Source organism: Coregonus lavaretus (genome assembly GCF_964263955.1).
Source record: "Coregonus lavaretus genome assembly, chromosome: 1".
NCBI lineage: Eukaryota > Metazoa > Chordata > Actinopteri > Salmoniformes > Salmonidae > Coregonus > Coregonus lavaretus.
In genome coordinates this window covers 21,041,700-21,061,016 of record NC_139988.1, presented here as the reverse complement: position 1 = coordinate 21,061,016, position 19,317 = coordinate 21,041,700, and the positions used below count along the sequence as shown (strand labels likewise).

General features: G+C 43.1%; 1 protein-coding gene across 1 annotated transcript; it reads right to left on the bottom strand.

The window, feature by feature from the left end:
* LOC311135659 (inward rectifier potassium channel 16-like) lies at positions 1 to 18,036 on the bottom strand. Its single transcript, XM_084169684.1, has 2 exons — positions 17,979 to 18,036; positions 1 to 1,420 (listed from the first exon to the last, which is right to left on the bottom strand). The coding sequence occupies exons 1-2, from the start codon at positions 18,032 to 18,034 to the stop codon at positions 187 to 189; spliced, it is 1,290 nt and encodes a 429-aa protein (XP_084025810.1). The 5' UTR covers positions 18,035 to 18,036; the 3' UTR covers positions 1 to 186.
* Between the last annotated feature and the right edge of the window lie 1,281 nt (positions 18,037 to 19,317).

Genomic DNA, 19,317 nt, shown 5'->3' with positions numbered 1-19,317 from the left:
GGGGGGGGGGGGGGGGGGGGGTTACTTCCTGCAAGCAAATTCCACTAAGAACACACCACCATGCCAGCCTGCACAAAATGCCTGCCTGCTCCTACTGTTGCCTGTGCAGAAATTATCAAATTGTCCTTGAGTTCATTTGTTTCTGAATGGCCATTGGCCAGCTTCAATGAAATTGTGTTGGCATCGTCATGTCAGAATGGGGTTCCTTAGAAGACACAAATGTCCGTGATCGTCGCAAACTGGTGCGATAGTAGCAACCGTGGCTACATGTACCTCAGGTTCTAGGGTGCCATTCACCAGTCGGGGGTTTGCGATTAATGCATGGGCATTTGGGGCACGGGGAGTGACGTGGGGAACACCAAAACCTTTTTGCTCGTACTCCTCCGCACTGACCTCCGGAACCAGGACCTTAGTAGTTTGGTGGAACATGGAGTAGTCTACCTTGTAGTATCTCCGGTTTACATTCAGCATCTCTTGGAACAGATGTCCCCAGTGGATCTCGTCGGGCGTGTAGGAGGTGCGGGTCTGGTGCAGGATGCCCGTCGAGTCGTCTGTGTAGGTGAAGGACACCACTAGCTCAAAGTCGTCTTTCCGAAGCTCCTCTAGGCTTATGCGGTAGAGTGGACTACTGGGCTCAATAATGTGGAAGATGGTGGTTGGTATCGCTAAAATGATATCACTCTGTTTGATTTCCAGGTCCTTGTAGTTGACGTCCTCCCTGCCCGTGGCGTGCATGTTGGGGCGGAAGATTTGGGCGCGGGCCTTCCCCTCCACCATGTGGTGCCGGCGGAAGTCCCCGATCCTCCAAGACAGGCACAACTGCCCGTTTTGCAAGTTAATGACGGCGCAGTTGCTGAAGCCCACCGTCTGCGCCCGCTTCCGTGCCGATGCCATCTTCGCCACAGCAATACCGATGATAAACGTATCAATAAAACAGCTGATGACGTCCTGCACTGTCACAATGATGATGGCCACCATGCAGTTCTCCGACATCCCTCTAAAACCATAACCGATCGTGGTCTGGGTCTCCAGTGAGAAGAGGAATGCCCCAGTGAAGTCCCTCACCTCGTACACACAGGGGGCATTATTAGGGTCCTTCATGTCTCCGTTAGCCATGGCAATCACCCAATAGAGGATGCCGAAGAAGAGCCAGGAGAAGATGTAGGAGAGGGCGAAGATGAGGAACATGACACGCCACCTGATCTCCACCAGCGTGGTGAAGATGTCTGTGACGTACATGAGGCACTCCTCAGGAACATGGCGGAACAGGACATTGCACTTGCCATCTTTGCGGACGTAACGACACTTCTTGTGCTTGGAGTCGAACTCGGCCTTCACCCCGGACAGGGTGGTGGTGTAGGTGTCGACGGAGGGATCATAGGGACTGACCTCGGTGTACTCTTTGTTCATCCTGTAAGATCTGGGAATAAGAGAGATAGGAAAATAATGTTCAGTGATTGTATTATCTACTGTATAACACTGAAAATGTCACTGTTATGAATTGTAGTCTCTAGATCCGGTGGCCAAGCCAAGATTTGGTTCTGGGTTCCGAAATTATGAATTAAGAATTAAACAAACATACAAAATATCTGAACAAATATATTTACTAGAGTATGGTGGTATTTGAAGGACAACAGCAAACTCCGTCCAGATACACCCACATTGTTTGTTGGTGGGTCATGGGAATTTTGAGTGTGGATTGGAGTTGGGTGTTTGTGTGTTAGGGAGGAGAACACTCATGGGGAGAGGTTGTGCCATTCCATCATTATAATGGAACGTTTCTGCGATTGGAAACAACTTGATGGTGATTTGAGAGACTTCTCTCTGAGGTTTACTGGCAATAAACTGTTTAGATGGAGAGCAGTTGAGTTGAGATGTGGTTGTTCTCTCTCTGACCCCAAATTGGTCATGATTTCAAAGAGACATTGTCTATCAAGCAGTAACAGTTTTTTTTATGAACCTTTTGGAAGCAAAAAAGTGTGATGGTCCGCACTCAAAAATAAGTTGCATAAAGATGACTTCAATTTTAGATTTTTCGAAATACTTACTTTCAATGATAGCTGTAAAAGCATTAAGTCTATTGTCAACACTGGCTTATACTATCTATCACCAGACACCTCGTTCAATTCTGACTTTCAGAATCAACCCTTATTTAACTAAAAACGATCTAGAAATCTGTCAAACATGTTGGTGAAATCTGATGTACAGTATGTCATCAATAATGATGAGTGAGAAAGTTACAGACACACAAATATCATACACCCAAGACATGCATTACAATAGCAGGGGAGGTTAGCAATTATTTGGAAGGGTATGATATTTGTGCGTCTGTAACTTTCTCACTCATCATTATTCATGATTCATTCAGGACTATCCGTAATCATTGTAGCATCCACATTAACGTAGAAGTGCTTAGAAACATATCTATACTTATTTACAATAAAAATCACTCCAAAATGACACAATACATTATTTACCTTTAATTTCTATTGGGCACTAAATGATCTGAACACAACCAAAACAAACAGCAAAACAACAAGTTTATAGAGTCACAAGCTTGATGTAATCATTGCGTGCTAGGAATATGGGACCAAATACAAAACTTTTGACTACTTTAATACACATACGTACAAGTGAATTTGTCCCAATACTGTACGTTGGGTCCCCTAAAATGGAGGGACTATGTACAAAAAGTGCTGTAATTTCTAAACGGTTAATCCGATATGGATGAACATTTACTCAAATTAAAGCTGACAGTCTGCACTCTAACCTCATAATCATTAAATAATTTCAAATCCAAAGTGCTGGAGTACAGAGCCAAAACAACAACAAAATTGTCACTGTCCCAATACTTTTGGAGCTCACTGTTTATCCCTCTTTGCCGCACATGACCACACAACTGGCCAGTAGTCCAGGTACGACAAAACTAGGGCCTGTAGGAACTGTCTGGTCGACTGAGATGTCAAGAAAAGTATCATTCCTGATTAGATGCCTCTGCTGCTCACCGGTTCCCAATAAATGCTGTTTTGAATGAAAAAGATGTGTACCTACACACTGAGGAAGGCTACAAAACCGAAATGTCTGTGTACGCTATCCCTGATGCAGTGAAATGTCTGTGTACGCTATCCCTGATGCAGTGAAATGTCTGTGTACGCTATCCCTGATGCAGTGAAATGTCTGTGTACGCTATCCCTGATGCAGTGAAATGTCTGTGTACGCTATCCCTGATGCAGTGAAATGTCTGTGTACGCTATCCCTGATGCAGTGAAATGTCTGTGTACGCTATCCCTGATGCAGTGAAATGTCTGTGTACGCTATCCCTGATGCAGTGAAATGTCTGTGTACGCTATCCCTGATGCAGTGAAATGAAAATAAATGTCTGTGTACGCTATCCCTGATGCAGTGAAATTAAAATAAATGTCTGTGTACGCTATCCCTGATGCAGTGAAATGAAAATAAAATAAAAAATAAAGTAAGCTTTATGCTACATCTTTTTGAGTGCGGACTCATCACACATTTTGCTTATTTGAAGTTACGGGTTTTACACAACAACCAAACTTTTGGGAGAGCGCGATGGTCCTCTTTAGATTAGTTATTAAAAGAGTCTACGCAGGAGGGGTCCTACTAAGCTAACATATGGAATTGATTTCAGCTGGTCATACCAAGGATCATTTAGCTATTTGATTTAGAATTTTAAATCAAATCAAATCAAATTTGATTGGCCACATGCGCCGAATACAACAGGTGCAGACATTACAGTGAAATGCTTACTTACAGCCCTTAACCAACAGTGCATTTATTTTTAACAAAAAAGTAAAAATTAAACAACAACAAAAAAAGTGTTGAGAAAAAATAGAGCAGAAGTAAAATAAAATAACAGTAGGGAGGCTATATATACAGGGGGGTACCGGTGCAGAGTCAATGTGCGGGGGCACCGGCTAGTTGAGGTAGTTGAAGTAATATGTACATGTGGGTAGAGTTAAAGTGACTATGCATAAATAATTAACAGAGTAGCAGCAGCGTAAAAGGATGGGGTGGGGGGGCAGTGCAAATAGTCTGGGTAGCCATGATTAGCTGTTCAGGAGTCTTATGGCTTGGGGGTAGAAGCTGTTGAGAAGTCTTTTGGACCTAGACTTGGCACTCCGGTACCGCTTGCCGTGCGGTAGCAGAGAGAACAGTCTATGACTAGGGTGGCTGGAGTCGTTGACAATTTTGAGGGCCTTCCTCTGACACCGCCTGGTATAGAGGTCCTGGATGGCAGGAAGCTTGGCCCCAGTGATGTACTGGGCCGTACGCACTACCCTCTGTAGTGCCTTGCGGTCGGAGGCCAAGCAGTTGCCATACCAGGCGGTGATGCAACCAGTCAGGATGCTCTCGATGGTGCAGCTGTAGATTTTTTTGAGGATCTGAGGACCCATGCCAAATCTTTTCAGTCTCCTGAGGGGGAATAGGCTTTGTCGTGCCCTCTTCACGACTGTCTTGGTGTGTTTGGACCATGATAGTTTGTTGGTGATGTGGACACCAAGGAACTTGAAGCTCTCAACCTGTTCCACTACAGCCCCGTCGATGAGAATGGGGGCGTGCTCAGTCCTCTTTTTTTTCCTGTAGTCCACAATCATCTCCTTTGTCTTGGTCACGTTGAGGGAGAGGTTGTTTTTATCCTGGCACCACACGGCCAGGTCTCTGACCTCCTCCCTATAGGCTGTCTCATCGTTGTCGGTGATCAGGCCTACCACTGTTGTGTCGTCGGCAAACTTAATGATGGTGTTGGAGTCGTGCCTGGCCATGCAGTCATGGGTGAACAGGGAGTACAGGAGGGGACTGAGCACGCACCCCTGAGGGGCCCCCGTGTTGAGGATCAGTGTGGCAGATGTGTTGTTACCTACCCTTACCACCTGGGGGCGGCCCGTCAGGAAGTCCAGGATCCAGTTGCAGAGGGAGGTGTTTAGTCCCAGGATCCTTATCTTAGTGTTGAGCTTTGAGGGCACTATGGTGTTGAATGCTGAGCTGTAGTCAATGAATAGCATTCTCACGTAGGTGTTCCTCTTGTCCAGGTGGGAAAGGGCAGTGTGGAGTTCAATAGAGATTGCATCATCTGTGGATCTGTTGGGGCGGTATGCAAATTGGAGTGGGTCTAGGGTTTCTGGGATAATGCTGTTGATGTGAGCCATGACCAGCCTTTCAAAGCACTTCATGGCTACAGACGTCATTGCTACTGGTCGGTAGTCATTTAGGCAGGTTATCTTAGAGTCCTTGGGCACGGGGACTATGGTGGTCTGCTTGAAACATGTTGGTATTACAGACTCAGTCAGGGACATGTTGAAAATGTCAGTGAAGACACTTGCCAGTTGGTCAGCACATGCTCGGAGTACACGTCCTGGTAATCCATCTGGCCCTGCGGCCTTGTGAATGTTGACCTGCTTAAAAGTCTTACTTACATCGGCTTTGGAGAGCGTGATCACATAGTCATCCGGAACAGCTGGTGCTCTCATGCATGCTTCAGTGTTGCTTGCCTCGAAGCGAGCATAGAAGTGGTTTAGCTCGTCTGGAAGTCTTTTGTCACTGGGCAGCTCGCGGCTGTGCTTCCCTTTGTAGTCTGTAATAGTTTTCAAGCCCTGCCACATCCGACGAGCGTCAGAGCCAGTGCAGTACGATTCAATCTTAGTCCTGTATTGACTCTTTGCCTGTTTGATGGTTCGTCGGAGGGCATAGCGGGATTTCTTATAAGCGTCCGGGTTAGAGTCCCGGTCCTTGAAAGCGGCAGCTCTACCCTTTAGCTCAGTGCGGATGTTTCCTGTAATCCATGGCTTCTGGTTGGGGTATGTACGTACGGTCACTGTGGGGACGACATCATCGATGCACTTATTGATGAAGCCAGTGACTGATGTGGTGTACTCCTCAATGCTATCTGAAGAATCCCGGAACATGTTCCAGTCTGTGCTAGCAAAACAGTCCTGTAGCTTAGCATCTGCGTCATCTGACCACTTTTTTATTAACCGAGTCACTGGTGCTTCCTGCTTTAGTTTTTGCTTATAAGCAGGAATCAGGAGGATAGAGTTATGGTCAGATTTGCCAAATGGAGGGCGAGGGAGAGCTTTGTATGCGTCTCTGTGTGTGGAGTAAAGGTGGTCTAGAGTTTTTTTTCCTCTGGTTGCACATTTAACATGCTGGTAGAAATTAGGTAGAACGGATTTAAGTTTCCCTGCATTAAAGTCCCTGGCCACTAGGAGCGCTGCATCTGGCTGAGCGTTTTCCTGTTGATTTATGGCCTTATACAGCTCATTCAGTGCAATCTTAATGCCAGCATTGGTTTGTGGTGGTAAATAGACAGCTATGAAAAATATAGATGAAAACTCTCTTGGTAAATAGTGTGGTCTACAGCTTATCATAAGATACTCTACCTCAGGCGAGCAAAACCTCAAGACTTCCTTAGTATTTGATTTTGTGCACCAGCTGTTGTTTACAAATATACACAGACCGCCACCCCTTGTCTTACCGGAGTCAGCCGTTCTATCCTGCCGATGTAGCGTATAGCCCGCTAGCTGTATGTTATCCATGTCGTCGTTCAGCCACAACTCGGTGAAACATAAGATATTACAGTTTTTAATGTCCCGTTGGTAGGATAACCGTAATCTTAGGTCATCCAATTTGTTCTCCAATGATTGAAGATTGGCTAATAGGATTGATGGGAGCGGCAGTTTACTCGCTCGCCTTCGGATCCTTACAAGGCACCCCGACCTACGTCCACGATATCTCCGTCTCTTCCTCATGCGAATGACGGGGATTTGGGCCTTGTCGGGTGTCTGTAGGATATCCTTCGCGGCCGCCTTGTTGAAGAAAAAATCTTCGTCCAATACGAGGTGAGTAATCGCTGTCCTGATATCCAGAAGCTCTTTTTGGTTATAAGAGACGATGGCAGAAACATTATGTACAAAATAAATTACAAATAACGCGGAAAAACACACATAAGAGTACAATTGGTTAGAGGGCTGTAAAACGGCAGCCATCTTCTCCGGCGCCGTTCGTTCATTTAGGACCCCTTTATGTATCAAAAACATATCAAAATTTTTTGGGGGATGAAACATTGAATTTTGCCTTACTGCTATTAGCCCATAGAAACTTACTGAATAACAGATTCATACATGGAAAACAGATAGTCAAAAAATAAATCAATAGGAAGTTTGTTTTAAAGTGTTTGTCCTATATCTGAGAGATATAAGAAAGATCTTATATCTACATCACTGTAGCTTGGCCACCTTCCAGCGCAGGTGGAAGGCTGCCGGTGGATTGAGACACAGCCCATGCAAAAAAACATGTATCTCTATCTTAAACAGACACATTTTGATGGTGATTTTTGTATGAAAACTGTATTCGAGCTCCTGAGTGGCGCAGTGGTCTAAGGCACTGCATCGCAGTGCAAAACTGTGCCACTAGATCCTGTTTCGAATCCAGGCTCTGTCGCAGCCGGCCGCGACCGGGAGACTCATGGGCGGCGCACAATTGGCCCAGCGTCGTCCAGGGTAGGGGAGGGAATGGCCGGCAGGGATGTAGCTCAGTTGATAGAGCATGGTGTTTGCAACGCCAGGGTTGTGGGTTCGATTCCCACAGGGGGCCAGTATAAAAAAATATATATATGTAAGTCGCTCTGGATAAGAGCGTCTGCTAAATGACTAAAATGTAAATTTAATGTAATGTATTATGCTAATTCAATTTTCTCGAGGGCACGGACATCGACCCTAGTTAACCTTTTGTAAAACAAGTAAATGGTTAAAATTCTCCAAAATAAGCATACGTTTAAAATTGTTCACACATTTATAGTCAAGTTTGATGTTAAAAAATATATGTTTTTAAAATGTTTTTTTTATGTTTCTAACAGTTATTTTGTTCAAATTCATTTCATGAGCATGTCTGTTATTTATTAAAAGTGTTGTTTTTCTGTGATACTTAGAGGCTGAGAAATTGGTGATTGAGCTTATCTGACATACCGGTATGACCTAAAATGGCTTCCGATATGGGTGATATGGGTGCTGGTGCCATCAGACTTTTAGCTCTAACTTTGAGCTATCAACTCAGTTCCAATTGAATCTCAAAGATGAGACTCTCACCAGATACATTGATTTAAGGCAAAATATGTATTTCAATTCTTGAGTTATTTTTTAGTTATAGTGACTGCCATACCCCCCATCTGGGGTGGCTGCATATTGGCTGCATAACTTTTCAGGGTACTTGCATTTACCTCTGTGCCAAATTTGGTGCTTTTATCACAAAGTGCACAATTGAGTATTTTCTCTTTTGCTTAGTGTACAAAAGTTAGATTAATTTTCATTCCCCCATATAACACAGAAATCATTGTCAATTGTGTTTTTTGTTAGTTACGAGTTGCTTGACAAAGTCCTAACATTTCAGAAGGGTCAAAAAATTGTTTTTGAAATGACAGCATTTTTTCACCCCTTGGGGTTAAAATATTATAGTAATTGCACTTGAAGTTTAAGCCACTGCTTCTTTTTCATTTTTTCTCTGACCCCTGATCTTGCCTTGTCTGTTTCCCCGTTTGGACAGAATAAGTGATTTTCAGCTGGACTGAATAATTAGGAAGTGGAAAATCCTGCCTCTTTTACATATTTGTGTACAGTTTGATTTACGTTGATCTGTGTTTTTATACACTGAACAAAAATATAAACGCAACATGCAACAATTTCAACGATTTTACTGAGTTACAGTTCATATAAGGAAATCAGTCAATTGAATACATTAGGCCCTAATCTATGGATTTCACATGACTGGGAATACAGATATGCATCTGTTGGTCACAGATACCTTAAAAAAAAGGTATAGGTGTGAATCAGAAAACCAGTCAGTATTTGTTGTAACCACCATTTCCTCATGCAGCGCGACACATATCCTTTGCATAGAGTTGATCAGGCTGTTGATTGTGGCCTGTGGAATGTTGTCCCACTCCTCTTCAGTGGCTGTGCGAAGTTGCTGGATATTGGTGGGAACTGGGGCACGCTGTCGTACACATCGATCCAGAGCATCCCACACATGCTCAATGGGTGACATGTCTAGTGAGTATGCAGGTCATGGAAGAACTGGGACATTTTCAGCTCCAGGAATTGTGTACAGATCCTTGTGACATAGGGCTGTGCATTATCATGCTGAAATATGAGGTGAATGCGGCAGATGAACGGCACGACAATGGTCCTCAGGTCCTCTGTGCATTCAAATTGCTGTTGATAAAATGCAATTGTGTTCGTTGTCCGTAGCTTATGCCTGCCCATACCATAACCCCAGCGCCACCATGGGGCACTATGTTCACAACGTTGACATGAGCTAACCGCTCGCCCACACGATGCCATACACACTGTTTGCTATCTGCCCTGTACAGTTGAAACCAGGATTCATCCGTGAAGAGCATACATCTCCAGTGTTGCAGTGGCCATTGACGGTGAGAATTTGCCCACTGAAGTCGGTTACTACACCGAACTGCAGTCAGGTCAAGACCCTGGTGAGGATGACGAGCACGCAGATGAGCTTCCCTGAGATGGTTTCTGACAGTTTGTGCAGAAATTCTTCAGTTGAGCAAACCCACAGTTTCATCAGCTGCCCGCGTGGCTGGTCTCAGACGATCCCGCAGGAGAAGAAGCCGGATGTGTAGGCCTGGACTGGTGTGGTTACACATGGTCTGCGGTTGTGAGGCCGGTTGGACGTACTGCCAAATTCTCTAAAACGACATTGGTAGAGAAATTAACATTAAATTCTCTGACAACAGCGCTGGTGGACATTCCTGCAGTCAGCATGACAATTGCACTCTCCCTCAAAACTTGAGACATCTGTGGCGTTGTGTTTTGTGACAAAACTGCACATTTTAGAGTGGCATTTTATTGTCCCCAGTGCAAGGTGCACCTGTGTAATGATCATGCTGTTTAATCAGCTTCTTGATATGCCACACCTGTCAGGTGGATGGATTATCTATATACAATGCCTTGCAAAAGTATTCAAACCCCTTGGCGTTTTTCCTATTTTTTTGCATTACAACTTGTAATTTAAATTGATTTTTATTTGGATTTCATGTAATGGACATACACAAAATAGTCCAAATTGGTGAAGTGAAATGAAAAATATAACTTGTTTCAAAAAATTCTAAAAAATAAATAACGGAAAAGTGGTGCGTGCATATGCATTCACCCCCTTTGCTATGAAGCCCCTAAATAAGATCTGGTGCAACCAATTACCTTCAGAAGTCTCATACAGTTGAAGTTGGAAGTTTACATACACTTAGGTTGGAGTCATTCAAACTAATTTTTCAACCACTCCACAAATTTCTTGTTAACAAACTATAGTTTTGGCAAGTCGGTTAGGACATCTACTTTGTGCATGACACAAGTAATTTTTCCAACAATTGTTTACAGACAGATTATTTCACTTATAATTCACTGTATCACAATTCCAGTTGCTCATAAGTTTATATACACTAAGTTGACTGTGCCTTTAAACAGCTTGGAAAATTCCAGAAAATGATCTAATGGCTTTAGAAGCTTCTGATAGGCTAATTTACATAATTTGAGTCAATTGGAGGTGTACCTGTGGATGTATTTCAAGGCCTACCTTCAAACTCAGTGCCTCTTTGCTTGAAATCATGGGAAAATGAAAATAAATCAGCCAAGACCTCAAATTGGGAGCAATTTCCACACTCCTGAAGGTACCACGTTAATCTGTACAGCTTCACCTGGAATGCTTTTCCAACAGTCTTGAAGGAGTTCCCACATATGCTGAGCACTTGTTGGCTGCTTTTCCTTCATTCTGTGGTCCGACTCATCCCAAACCATCTCAATTGGGTTAAGGTCGGGGATTGTGGAGGCCAGATCATCTGATGCAGCACTCCATCTCTCTCCTTCTTGGTAAAATAGCCCTTACACAGCATGGAGGTTTCACCCCAAGTCTAATGGGCAGGTGGAACGGGTGAATCAGGATGTGGGTATGTTCCTACAGTCCTACTGCCAGAACCGGCCGGGGGAGTGGTCGGTGTTCTTGCTATATGCCCAGAACTCTCTCCGCCAATCCTCCATTAACCTAACTCCCTTTCAATGTGTCTTAGGGCATCAGAGCCAGACCGAAGCTTCTGCAGTGGACGACTGATTTCGGCGCGCGGGGGAGATGTGGAACGCTGCCCACATCTACCTCCAGCGCGCCGTGCGTCGCCAGAAAGCCAACGCTGACCGCCACTGTAGTGAGGCCCGGGTCTTTGTACCGGGTGATCGGGTCTGGCTCTCAACCCGGAATCTGCCCCTCCTCCTACCCTGCCGGAAGCTGAGCCCGTGGTTTGTGGGGCGGTCAAAGTCCTGAGGAGAATAAACAAGGTTACGTATAGGTTACTACTCCCTCCTGAAAACCGTATTAACCCCTCGTTTCACGTGTCTCTACTCAGGCCAGTGGTGGCTGGTCCGCTCCAGGAGTCTGAAGTGCGGGAGGTCTCTCCACCCCCTCTGGACATCGAGGGGGCCCCGGCATACTCCGTCCGTTCCATCCTGGATTCGAGGCGTCGGGTGGGGGGCCTTCAGTACCTTGTGTAGTGGGAAGGGTACTGTCGGGAGGAGCGGTGCTGGGTCCCGGTGAGGGATGTCCTCGATCCCTCCCTGTTGCGGGATTTCCACCGTTGCCATCCGGCTCGCCATGCTCCGCGTCCTCCTGGGCGTCCCTGAGGCCGGTGTCAGCGCGCTGCTGGAGCTTCGCTTCAAGGGGGGGGTACTATCACGACTTCCTCCTCTCCTTGTTCGGGCAGGCTTCGGTGTTCGTCGTCACCGGCCTTCTAGCCACTGCCGCTCCTCATCTCATCATTACATTTGTTTTGTCTTGTTTATTACACACTCCTGGTTCATATCCCCTCATCAGTACCTGTATAAGTATTCCCTCTGCCCCCCTTGTCTTTGTGTGTGATTGTTTATTGTGGAGGTTACTATAGCTCGGTGGAGCTATATTGTATTTTGTATCGCCGGGATTATTCACCCGTGTGCCTTGTTGTCTCCAGTGAGCCGTAATACCGCACTGGAGTGTTTTACGCATTGCGGCGTACCGCTGTTTTACCGAATAAACAATTTATTCAGTGATTTACCCTCCTGCGCCTGACTCCGTCCTAATCACCCGCCACACATGCATTAGTGATTAGTGCATTAGTGATTAGTGATAGAGAGAAGAAAGCTAAGGACGCTCTTTTGTTGACAGTGAAAACTTTGAGACAAGGCAAATTGACAAGGGGAAAAAGAGAGAGGAGGGGAGTGGCAGACACTTTATGGCCTACTTTTCTCCACAGCTGGTTGTTCATAATTTCATTCACATGTAAACCATTACATTTTTTTATTCTTTCTTCTTCTTCATATTTTTTATTTTCTCCCATGGTGCACTTTGTCTGCTCTCAAGATGCTATTTTAAAATGTCAATCTGGCTATGTTTATCATCTATGATTCCCTTTTTTCCTGCCTCCATGCACTGTGTCAATACAGTTTATCACAATGAGGCAGTTGCCCAGAGATGCAAAAACCCATGGCAACAGACCCTATTGGCCCCATTCATTTTCTGTGGTATTTTCAGCTACTTCGAAGTATCTTGTGGCCTGATTATGCAGAGGTGTATTTTTCCCTACTACAGTTTGTTTCTATTGCTCTGCCACTCACAGGGCTTTTCCCTACTACAGTTTGTTTCTATTGCCCTGCCACTCACAGGGCTTTTCTCTACTGCAGCTTGTTTCTATTGCCCTGCCACTCACAGGGCTTTTCCCTACTGCAGTTTGTTTCTATTGCCCTGCCACTCACAGGGCTTTTCCCTACTGCAGTTTGTTTCTATTGCCCTGACACTCACAGGGCTTTTCCCTACTGCAGTTTGTTTCTATTGCCCTGCCACCCACAGGGCTTTTCCCTACTGCAGTTTGTTTCTATTGCCCTGCCACTCACAGGGCTTTTCCCTACTGCAGTTTGTTTCTATTGCCCTGCCACTCACAGGGCTTCCTGTAACTCATATATTTTGTCTTACCAAGGTAATCTAAGGAGAAACACGTAACACTTACAGTAACTAGGGTGGATTACATTTTGTGACAGGTTGATTGTTTGTAGAACCAGCAAAAATACATGTTTTGAGTTAGGTGCCAGTGGTTGGATAGTGTTACTTTCAGAGTACTAATTCAACAGTCATTCGATTTTTAAAGTGTACTTGGTCAAATAATTCTGCCCTCATCTTAAACCTGCCACACTAAATGCATGATGGATGAGGTTGTGCATGCAAGGCAGTGCATGGCCCACCGTTGAAGTGACTTTTATCTGGGTGGAGTCAAAAGTGTTGTGTTGTCTACAAGTCAGTAAAGGAAGCGCCACAGGACTGAATTGGTCTAGGTTAGACTGAGGCTGAGGGCAAGAATTAATGTGGAAACTGGAACACTCTCATTGTGTGATCACGGGCAGAAGTAGGCTCCATCACAGCCAAACCACTGAGAGCATCCTCCCTACTCACACACACACACCACTGAAAGCATTTTCCCTTTTTCCGTCCGAGCGCAATCACTCCTCTCCTCCGCCCAAAACGAATGGGGTTTGACTCACTGCTATCTGAGTCAACTAGACTTTCTGGTCTCAAACTCTGCTTCCTCCTGGCAGAAGATGTAGCCCCCATTGCCAGAATATAAGGTTATACAGAAAAAAGTTATACTAACGTTCCATAACCCATCCTTCTCCAAAATGTAAATACCTTTAAATTAAAGAAGGAAACAAAACATTATGATTTTGGCCCCCACAATGTTGTAATTCTGACAATAATATATTATTGAATGGAAACTCAGTGTATGTCTGCGAATCATCTTCACATTACCATAACTGTCTCCTTGTGAAAGTTAATCCTCCCACTGTTAGACTGTTATACAGTAGAATAACGCTCACTTTAATGACACTTCACTGGTCATAAAACGTTGAATCACAGCAGTATAGTCTATGTATTTAGCCTAAAGCAACACATATTTACACCGACTATGGTCAATGTTCAAACTGAAAATATAACACACAAATCCAAATGGACTTAACTCAACATACTGTGTAGTAAATGAGGTTGAAAGAGCTTTATGACAAAAAGTTTAGGACAGTTGTGTGCAGTGTACACACAGTGCATGAAAAACAGAGTCTCTTAGCCCCAGCTACGCTATGTTGTGACCAGCCCTAATTATATCAACCTACATTACCCATTATATGTCCTAAATGGCACCCTATTCCCTATATAGTGCACTACTTTTGATCAGAGCCATATGGGCCCTGGTCAAAAGTAGTGTACTATATAGGAAATAGGTTGCCAGTTGGGATGCACACTCAGTCATGCTAAATATCGCTTAATTAAGGCCCACGCCTCCCAGGACAATATGCCCAGTGTATCTCCAACAAGGAAAGAAGTTCACAACGGCCCCCTTCAAATATGGTAACAGGTGCCGAGTCCCTGGTAATGTTTTGTACAGCTCCCGGCTTTGAACCTTAAAATGCATTAAGTTTAATAAGGATAATTCTATCTTGTCTCATGTGGATGTTTATCTCATAAAAGCATCAATGATCCGACGTGCCCCCGAGTGTTTTGTTCCCTCCTGATGTTGATAGTTTCATACAAATATATTTCAATTAGTAAAATCTGTTTATTAATCTAAATCTATTAAAACAAGTGTAGTACTGCATTTTTTTTTTGTAGAGATGAAGCTAGGAATATAGGAAGGAATCCACAGCACACTGGTGAAAAACAGGCAATAAAACATGAGTTACCTATGCACCAGAATAAAGGTCTTCAATTTAATTGAATCAAGTTACACTGTGGTCAGATTAAGTTTCACATTTTCTCTTTGATTCTATCCGGTGTGCACTGTTCTCTATGCAGCGTCATAATAGGGGATTTCCACAGAGGCCGAGTAGAGTATGATATTTATGTCAAGTCGTTTTTTTTCTTCTGTTCATGTTAATTATATTATATTATATCAGAGATCACTTACAGTAAGGATATATATAATATAATAATAATAATAATAATAATAATAATAATAATAATAATAATAATAATAATATACACTACCAGTCAAAAGTTTGGACACACCTACTCATTCAAGGATTTTTCTTTTTTAAACTATTTTTTTCATTGTAGAATAAGAGTGAAGACATCAAAACTATGAATCATGCAGTAACAAAAAAGTGTTAAACAAATCAAAATATATTTTATATTTGAGATTCTTCAAATAGCCACCCTTTGCCTTGATGACAGCATTGCACACTCTTGGCATTCTCTCAACCAGCTTCACCTGGAATGCTTTTCCAACAGTCTTGAAGGAGTTCCCACATATGCTTAGCACTTGTTGGCTGCTTTTCCTTCACTCTGCCGTCCGACTCATCCCAAATCATCTCAATTGGGTTGAGGTCGGGGGATTGTGGAGGCCAGGTCATCTGATGCAGCACTCCATCACTCTCCTTCTTGGTCAAATAGCCCTTACACAGCCTGGAGGTGTGTTGGGTCATTGTCCTGTTGAAAAACAAATGATAGTCCCACTAAGCCCAAACCAGATGCGATGACGTATCGCTGCAGAATGCTGTGGTAGCCATGCTGGTTAAGTGTACCTTCAAATCTAAATAAATCACAGACAGTGTCACCAGCAAAGCACCCCCACACCATAACACCTCCTCCTCCTTGCTTTACGGTGGAAACTACACACGCGGAGATCATCCGTTCACCCACACCGCGTCTCACAAAGACACGGCAGTTGGAACCAAAAATCTCAAATTTGGACTCCAGACCAAAGGACAAATTTCCCCCGGTCTAATGTCCATTGCTCGAGTTTCTTGGCCCAAGCAGGTCTCTTCTTCTTATTGGTGTCCTTTAGTAGTGGTTTCTTTGCAGCAATTCGACCATGAAGACCTGATTTACACAGTCTCCTCTGAACAGTTGATGTTGAGATGTGTCTGTGACTTGAACTTTGTGAAGCATTTATTTGGGCTGCAATTTCTAATGAACTGATCCTCTGCAGCAGAGGTAAATCTGGGTCTTCCATGAGAGCCAGTTTCATCATAGCGCTTGATGGTTTTTGCGACTGCACTTGAAGAAACTTTCAAAGTTCTTGAAATGTTCCGTATTGACTGACCTTCATGTCTTAAAGTAATGATGGACTGTCGTTTCTCTTTGCTTATTTGAGCTGTTCTTGCCATAATATGGACTTGGTCTTTTACCAAATAGGGCTATCTTCTGTATACCCCCCACCTTGTCACAACACAACTGATTGGCTCAAAACTCATTAAGAAGGAAAGAAATTCCACAAATAGACTTTTAAGAAGTCACACCTGTTAATTGAAATGCATTCCAGGTGACTACCTCATGAAGCTGGTTGAGAGAATGCCAAGAGTGTGCAGAGCTGTCATCAAGGCAAAGGCGGCTATTTTAAGAATATAAAATATAAAATATATTTGATTTGTTTAACACTTTTTGGTTACTACATGATTCCATATGTGTTATTTCATAGTTTTGATGTCTTCACTAATATTCTACAATGTAAAAAATTGTAAAAATAAAGATTAACCCTTGAATGAGTAGGTGTGTCCAAACCTTTGACCTGTAATGTATGTAAATTAGATATTTCATTTTACAAATGTGCAAAAATGTCTATAAACATGTTTTCACTTTGTCATTATGGGGTATTGTGTAGATGGGTAAAACATTTCAAAAAAATCTATTTTCAATTCAGGCTGTAACATAGCAAAATGTGAAATAAGTCACTGTATGCATCTCTGGAATACATTTTAAGTCATTAGATGTATTTAAGCAAAGATGCAAATGTTTAAAAAATATATTTTTACATGATGTTAAATATATTGAAATGTTTTTTTTGCGGGGGGGGGGGGGGGGGGGGGGCATCTATTCACTCCATTCATCGCTGACTGTCCTGGCTGTGCACAGTGCACAGTGCACAAACATATGCACGCACACACACATACACATACACACACATCGCTTGCTTGTGTGCAGTATTATTCCACAAAGCTCGTGCCCTTCCAGAATGCAAGTTTGTGCTGAAAACCTTTGCCTTACTGCACCCAATGCCTGCACAGTTCACCTGCAATTTCGCCTCTAGCCTGTTGCTGGAGCTTATGCCTTTTGTGTACAAAACAGCACAGCTGACGCAACACCTACATAAAGTACACACAACCAAAGTAAAGCAGGCTATGTCCTACAGTAAACTTTTCTCTAACACACAGATCCAGTGCGAGCAGGACAGGGAATCATAGCATAAAGCTTAGCTCCAGCCTGGTCTCAGATCTGTTTGTGGTTTTTTCCTACGGTCATTGTCACACCAATGGCAAGATCTGGGGACCAGGCTAGTTTAGCTCCTGTTCCACAATGGCACTGATTCTGGGACAACTGGACTAAAGGGATGAAACGAGGAAAACCACTTTGGCCAACAAACAGGGTTTATTTCCTGTACCGCTCAGGGCCCTTGCTTACATATCCATTACATGTTCACTTAATATTCAGGTAATAACATTCTGCCACCCCATCCAGGGTTCACTGGCACAGAACGGTGCACTTCATGCGGGTGGCCCCAGCCTGCTGTAATGCCCTGGGCCCTCTGTCACCCCTTTTAACCTTCAGTTCCTCTGTGGCCAGGCAATCTAGAGCATTCAAGAACATTATATTACTAGCAGCGCAGGACCCGTATTCATAAAGCGTGTCAGAGTATGAGTGCTGACCTAGGATCAGTTTTGTGTTTTAGATTCAAATGAATACACAGGCCGGACCTGATCCTAGATCACCACTCCAACTCTGAGCCACTTTACGTTTACATGTGTTTTTGTCACGCTTGGGTTAAGTCTTACCTATGGTTTAGTGACAAACAAACAAATGGCAATTACTGTCATTCACCCAGAGAGGTATTTACATAAATATTTGTTTACACCTTTCTAGACATTCAGACAAAGTACTTACTTTACCTTGATGTAATAATTCTGTTTACTTCTCTTCTGTCTCTGTCTTGCTTTTTTGACATCTCAGAAATGCAACAGCATTTAGGGGCTGATATTCTGAGACTTACTATAGATTTTACTTTAACCTTGAATAAAAGTTCACAGACATGGAAGATGTTTGATCAACAAACTTGACCTATCACCCTTGACAACAACTCCCCTTTTTTGTAAAACCAGTCATGCGTGGTAGGTCTGTAATTAAATACCTTAGATTACAACATGTTCTCTCTCAGGGTTTCCTTTATTGTTGTTGTCAGCAGATCCTAGTTGTCAGATCCTAGTTGTCAGATCCTATTTGTAAGATTCTAGTTGTCAGTTTACACTCTAGCCTTACTTAGTTGTTGTGTCTCAACACTTCAATCTGAACACGAAACATTGACACCGAACAATCCCCAGCACTAATCTGCGTATAGATTTGGTTTCTTTTGAAAAAGTAGTAAAGCACACCAATATTTAATTAGAAACGTCTGTTATATGAAATGAAGTGCCCTTTAATATAGGTCCAATCGCTGTATGTGACAATAAAACTTTATTTAAAAATATATATATATATAAAATACTCTTACGTTTTCACCATCATTGTAAAGGCCAAGTTATTTTGTTGCTTTGACAAAGTTATTTCTGAAGATTATTATTTATTTCATGTGATTAGTGATTCATTTACGTCTGTCCCTCACTCATTTTAAGGTCAATCCTGTTACATGAACTGAACTACTTTGGCCACACTGTAGACTAGATGTCATAACCATGCATTTCTGGAATATTGTCAGGCATTACATGCTTTTTAGTAAAGATGCAAATGTATCTCAAGTACTTATTTATGTGACGTTAAATATATATATATATTTTTCTTCTGTATGGGAATAAAAAGAGAGAGCGATAGAGAGCGAGAATGCATGGTTGTTTCATACCTGTTATAAAAGTAGTTGATGAATCAGTGTCCGGAGTCCGTCTACCTGTGCATGAGGCTGCTACCTGTGTAGGGTTGCACCAGAGCAGAGACTGGTACAGGTGCAACAATGTCCGTGCCTGCTTGAATGAATCAACCCACCTGTAGCTTCACAAAGTAAAGAATAACACCTCCCCTAAGGTGTGTGTGTGTGTGTGTGTGTGTGTCAAGGTTATTATAGTAAACTAAAACTAAAAACTAATCATGAAAAAATGATTTAGTAAACTTAAATAAAATAACAAATCTGTTTGAAAACTAAAACTATACTGAAACTATTACGTTTGACTCCAAAACTAACTAAAATAAAATATAAACCATCATGAATTATTGTAGTTTATTGGGGGGCAAAAATCTGAT

Bases quoted from the DNA above. Each gene is read 5' to 3' on its own strand.
- LOC311135659 (XM_084169684.1), bottom strand. From the start codon at position 18,034: ATGTCAAAAAAGCAAGACAGAGACAGAAGAGAAGTAAACAGAATTATT. The intron at 1,421-17,978 runs GTAAAGTAAGTA...TCTTATTCCCAG, and splicing joins AACAGAATTATTACATCAAG to ATCTTACAGGATGAACAAAG.